Raw genomic sequence first — 6,000 nt, forward strand, 5'->3', positions numbered from 1 at the left:
TGAAAACTAATAAAAATGAACTTAAATTAATTTGAGTTTCAGTCTTTTTAGCTCTAATATATCACGACACGAAAAAAAAAAAAAAAAAGGAGACGGCATGAATTTCTGTCACTTCTCGTGACATTGAACCACAGAAATGGAACAGACTTGACCTTCCAGGAGATGGCGCTATTGCTTCACATCAGACACTAAAGTAGTGTGAAGATTAAACATTAAACATTATGGCCATTCCTACACAGTTCTCCAACCATGTATATTATATGTAGCTACTTATTTCTGAGACATTATACCCAGTCCTAACAAAAACAACCTAAAACTATTGTAAAACTAAATATATAAAAACTAAAAGCTGAAACTAAACTAAAACTAGCAAACACACTCTGAACTAAAACGTAACTAAAATGAAACTGAAGAGTCAAAACTAAAATCGAATCAAACCAACAGCACTATTATAACCTCGGTGTGCACTGCGTTCAGGATCATTACAGGAGCTTTGGTGCCAGTTCGGTGTCAGTTTCCAGTGGAGAAGGAGAAGGAGCTGTGTTGGCTACAGGAGAAGAGCACAGACAGTTCATTCTTCTACAGGTGGAGGACAAGTGTTTCTGAGTTGCCTGTGAAATCTTCACAGGGCAGCACAGCTGGTGGCGGCCACACTGCACCCACTGGTTGCAGAAACTGGGCACGCTGTAGAACTTTGTCAGCTTTTTGAGGTCCTTTTTACCCAGAAGATTTGAAGGCGTCTCTGTAATCTTACACATAGGACCGGATCCTGCCGTTGATGGCGTGTTGGGGAGGGCGCCTGCAGAATCTTTAAGACTAGGCCTTGTTTCAAAGTCGTAGCCAAACAGCGGCCTGATGCAAGGCAGTGGCTCGCTGCTGCAGCTAAGAGAGCGCATCTGTCTCCTAGATGGATTCCAAGCCTTGTCAATCCACAGCTCCACTTGAGCCTTGTCCAGCGTGGAGGCAGCATCCTCTCTCTCCTCAGACCTGCTGTCTGAGTCGGCGTCTTGGTTTTCTTCTATCACCTCATCTTTCCCTGATTTTGGTGTGTCTGCATCATTCAGAGCCTGTGTCTCAGCCAGAAGAGTGGAAGCCATTTTGGAGATGATGCTCCAGTCCTTAAGGATGTCCTCTGCGGTAGTGAACTGCGAGGTCACCGTGAATCGGATGATGCGCTTGGTGTGAATGTCTGCAGGGATGAGGTACATGGTACCCGACTGGGTCAGTCTCCTCAGCAGCTCCTGGGTCAAAGCATTTCCTCCCTACAATAACAAAACATATTCATAAACGTTGCAGGGTCAAAATACTCAAAGCTTCCAAACTGAACTGAAGCCTTTTCAGCGACATCACGTCAAAGTTTCAGCTTTTTTTATTGCTCAACCGTTCACCTTCTTGATAAAACTAGTAATTCAGTAACTCTCCTTTGAATGAGGTGTGACTGGGCAGGTTGTGCATCTCAACAATGATTAGTCAGTGAAAGATAAAGTTTACTACATAGTACAGTTTTGTGCCACATACTTTCAGACAGAACACAACCAGGCCAAGGTGCCTCTCAGCAGGAACCTCGAAATGTGGGTCACTCTTTATGAGAGACTCCAAGAGCTTTGCCATCTCAACCCCCTAGAAAAGACAGAATAAATATACATGTGAATCCTGAAACTTAAAAACAAATCAATTCTGTGGATTTTCATAGAATTCATACAGTAAATACACTTCTAAGTCCCTTATCTGATTATATTATATTTATTCCTAAAACAATTTACATGAAGAGAACTGAGTGCCACTTACATGTCTGATATGAGCCTGGAGGTTTTTCAGTCCAAAGGAGCGCATAACAAACCAGAGTTTGAGAGAACGGAAACGTCGGCTGAGGGGAATTTGCCAATGCTGAACAACAGAAAAAAGCAGCGTCATTGCATGAAATGATTCACTATGATAATTGAATCTTTAATTAGGTGAAGTCATGATAGTATGATACCATAAAGTCCGTGGCTGCCTTAGAGTTTTCATGTCTGAGGTAAACAGGATCAACAGTGAACGTCTGTTGGAGCTTATATTTATCTTTTACCCTGAGAAAACAAAGTTATACCATATTACCAACCAACAAGAGTCCTTAATTTCAGACCTACTTTCATAGATAATGTTTATTTCTATGTAGGTAAGATATGGTTTTAGTGTTCTCACTCACCAGAAAGCTGTGCAGTCAAAATGGACCATCATCCACTTGGAGGGATTGAAGACAAAAGAGTCGGCCAAATCAATGCCCTCCAAGGACCAGCGGAGCTCAGGACAGAAGTAGGCTGAGCCAGCGTACGCAGCATCAACATGGAGCCACAGTCCTTCCTCTGCACCTGGAAAAGAAAAAGATTTAAATACAAGTACTGTAATTCAACATCTCAACACAATGTTTTGACTTTACATACAGTGTTTAAACAGACATTATTAGGAGTAAATTTGAAAACGTACAAACTGGTCCCAGTTCAGACAGATTGTCAAAGGCACACACTCCTGTAGTCCCCAAAGTTGCACAAAGCTGAACAGGAGAGAAACAAAATTACATATAAGATGTAATGTCAGTATTTTGTTATATATTTATTTAAAAAAAAAAATGTTCCAATGTTTGTTCATGTTCATTAGCCCTACAAATTGTACGGTATTGTACAATTAAATTCTAATATTACCTTCTAGGTGGCATTGTTTCTATTTCATGTCAAGCTATTTACAGTGGTAGAAGAAGTATTCAGATCGTTTAAATAAAAGTACCCATAGAAAGTAAATGAAGATTCCTCTTCATTCACCTCTTATTATCATAAATACTGTATATATACTGTATGTATCATGCACCATGAACAATGTCTTAAAATAATTAAACAGCATTGCATAGGTGAATTTTATGTGAGGAAATTTTCCTTTGTTTTCTATGAGCAATCACAGTAATGATGTTAACAAATAAATCAGACAATGCACAGGCAATTTAGTGATATCCCCGCAGTTGTGGTCTTGAGTCCTCTTGTCTGAGACCGAGATAAGAGCAAGTAGAAATGTGGTCTTAACACCGATCTCGAGACCAAGACCAATTCCGAGTACTATACAACACTGCTGTACAGTACGTGATGTCAGCTAAAACACTGGTATGATTTGTAAATTCTCCACCTAAACACCACCATGATTATACCCACCATCCTTCAGTGTTTTTATTTTTATTTTCATCACAAACAAAAAGGTAACATCTATAGACAGACTCACAAACATACCAACCCCACATACAAAAAACAAGCATAAAATAAAAAACAATGAAAACAATGAAAAATAAAGAACGTCAGTGTTACCATGAAAGGGACAAGTCCTCTCCTCCTGTCTTCTTGTATGGCTTGTTTCAAAGTGTCTCCTCTCAGAGACAGCTGCTCATCAGTGGGCAGAAACCTGATCTTCACCAGAGAGATCAGACCTGCCTTCTCAACCGAGGAATGAGCCTATAAATGCAATTGCAAATCAAATTCTCAGTTTATTTTTCTATTTGTATTAATAAGTTATTGTAGAAGACGTGGTGTCACTGACCTGATCTGAAGCGTAGGCCACCAGTCTTGAATTTAGGACCGAGTCGTCCACGTCCTGGTCGAGCTCAGGCCGCAGCTGCAACATTTTGTCTTTCCTGGCAGCCAGCAGAGCAACCAGTGTACTCTCACTGACTGTACTCTGACGGGAGAGTCAGGTGGGGAAAAAAAGGATAATAAAGAGACTATTGCGCTAAAGGTTTTAAAATAAACAGATCAAGGTTGTTGCAAACCTGCAGTATGCCTCCACCTCTGCTGTCAGGATGGTGATGTAAGAAGAAGGAGGGGAGCCCCAGGGCTTTACACAACCAGTCCATCACATTCATTTCCAATTCTGTACATGCTGGGCTGGAGGCCTGATCAAAACCAGCACGGACAATATCAATTATTAGGATGATATTACTTTATTGATGTTTTTTTTGTTGCTTTTTTTAGTGGAAGAAAAAATATGTAGGTTGTCCCCTTACCCAGGTGAATCCAACACAGTTGATGGCGTCGGCCAGCATGTCCCCGAGCATAGAGGGCCATGAGGTCAGACTGGGATAGTAGGCATGCATGTGAGGGCTCTGCCAGTGAACCACCTGCGGAAAAAAAGATGAGAAAATATTTGCTTCCTTGCCATAGTTTTAAAATACTGATATGATAATGGATGACATTAGGAACTTACTCCTGGCATGATGACTTTCTCGATGTCGTTGAAGATACTCTCCCAGTCCTCCGGCTCCGTGGGTGCAGTGTCAGGGATAAGCTCCTTCATGTAACCTGGCTTTACATCTGGAATCACCCTCCTCTCCCTAATGGAGCCCAGGTACTGTGTGATGTAGTCCACCAGCTCCTTTCCTAGTTAGCAGTAAACAGACAAGCTGGAATGATATTCCTATTGAAATTCATAATGCACCTTTGTCTATTGTTTACTAATCATTATTTTCAGTGAAATATAACAGACAAAATTAGTCAATATAGTAAAATGTAAACTATCATTACCTCTGCGATTGTATTCCTCAGCCTGCATTGTCTCAGATGAGAGCTCTTTGGGTTAATTTGATGTGTAGAACAGGTGGCTGCAGTGATGCTTTGTGTATTCTGTAGGAGAGATCAAAAAAATTATATAGACCCTGTTGTAAAGAACACGCCCTAAACTGGTGACGCATTTGAACCACCGAACAAATGTCCTTCACACATTCTTTCCATCATTGGATTCAAAACAAACATTTGCACTGAATATTTACCCTCTGGATGTAATTATTAATTTATTCACATCTCAGTGACACAATACTGTATGTAGCATAATAGGACAATACAGGAAAATGCATTACAAAAAATGCATGTGAATACTGAATGCTAAATTGCATAGCATTTCTGAAAATGCAGAAGTATTAAAGTGAAATCCATTGCTCGGCACTGCTGAAAAACCTGGAAACTGAAATGTAAAACTGGAAGAACTGGTTGCGGAACTGCATTACGTGAACAAGCTAAGAGTACATTTATCGAAAAGCTGGAGGCTAAACTGTAATACTGTCAAAAGGTGTCATCTTGTCAGGATTTCAGGGATAACAGGCTTGGACCAAAATGCAGGTAACGATGAGGAGGCAGCAGGCTGAGTACAATGATTAATAATAAAAAAAACATACCATCCATCCATCCATCTTCAACCGCTTATCCGGGGCCGGGTCGTGGGGGCAACAGCTCCAGCAGGGGACCCCAAACATCCCTTTCCCAGGCCACATTAACCAGCTCTGACTGGGGGATCCCGAGGCGTTCCCAGGCCAGTGTGGAGATATAAACTCTCCACCTAGTCCTGGGTCTTCCCCGTGGTCTCCTCCCAGCTGGTCGTGCCTGAAACACCTCCCTAGGGAGGCGCCCAGGGGGCATCCTTACCAGATGCCCGAACCACCTCAGCTGGCTCCTTTCAACGCAAAGCAGTAGGGGCTCTACTCCGAGTCCCTCACGGATGACTGAGCTTCTCACCCTATCTCTAAGGGAGACGCCAGCCACCCTCCTGAGGAAACCCATTTCAGCCGCTTGTACCCGCGATCTAGTTCTTTCGGTCACGACCCAGCCCTCATGACCATAGGTGAGAGTAGGAACGAAGATTGACCGGTAGATCGAGAGCTTTGCCTTCCGGCTCAGCTCTCTTTCGTCACAACGGTGCGGTAAAGCGAATGCAATACCGCCCCCGCTGCTACGATTCTCCGGCCAATCTCACGTTCCATTGTCCCCTCACTCGCAAACAAGACCCCGAGGTACTTGAACTCCTTCACTTGGGGTAAGGACTCATTCCCTACCCGGAGTAGGCAATCCATCGGTTTCCTGCTGAGAACCATGGCCTCAGATTTAGAGGTGCTGATCCTCATCCCAGCCGCTTCACGATCGGCTGCGAACCAATCCAGTGAGTGCTGGAGGTCACAGACCAATGATGCCAACAGCACTACATCATCTGCAAAAA

General features: G+C 42.6%; 1 protein-coding gene across 1 annotated transcript; it reads right to left on the reverse strand.

Moving 5' to 3' along the window:
- Nucleotides 1-482: 482 nt before the first annotated feature.
- LOC119478727 (histidine decarboxylase-like) lies at nt 483-4,566 on the reverse strand. The gene is made up of 12 exons (XM_037753653.1): nt 4,539-4,566; nt 4,222-4,394; nt 4,022-4,135; nt 3,788-3,910; nt 3,559-3,696; nt 3,330-3,473; nt 2,467-2,533; nt 2,189-2,351; nt 1,979-2,069; nt 1,789-1,887; nt 1,519-1,620; nt 483-1,262 (listed from the first exon to the last, which is right to left on the reverse strand). The coding sequence occupies exons 1-12, from the start codon at nt 4,564-4,566 to the stop codon at nt 483-485; spliced, it is 2,022 nt and encodes a 673-aa protein (XP_037609581.1).
- Nucleotides 4,567-6,000: the final 1,434 nt, after the last annotated feature.

The sequence above is a fragment of the Sebastes umbrosus genome, chromosome 2, assembly GCF_015220745.1.
Source record: "Sebastes umbrosus isolate fSebUmb1 chromosome 2, fSebUmb1.pri, whole genome shotgun sequence".
Taxonomy (NCBI): Eukaryota; Metazoa; Chordata; class Actinopteri; order Perciformes; family Sebastidae; genus Sebastes; species Sebastes umbrosus.

Excerpts from the sequence above, each read along its gene's own strand:
- LOC119478727 (XM_037753653.1), bottom strand. The coding sequence starts at position 4,566 with ATGCAGGCTGAGGAATACAATCGCAGAG. Across the intron at positions 2,352-2,466 it reads GTCTGAACTGGGACCAGTTT|GTGCAGAGGAAGGACTGTGG; the intron begins GTACGTTTTCAA and ends TTTCTTTTCCAG. Across the intron at positions 2,070-2,188 it reads TTTGACTGCACAGCTTTCTG|GGTAAAAGATAAATATAAGC; the intron begins GTGAGTGAGAAC and ends TTGTTTTCTCAG.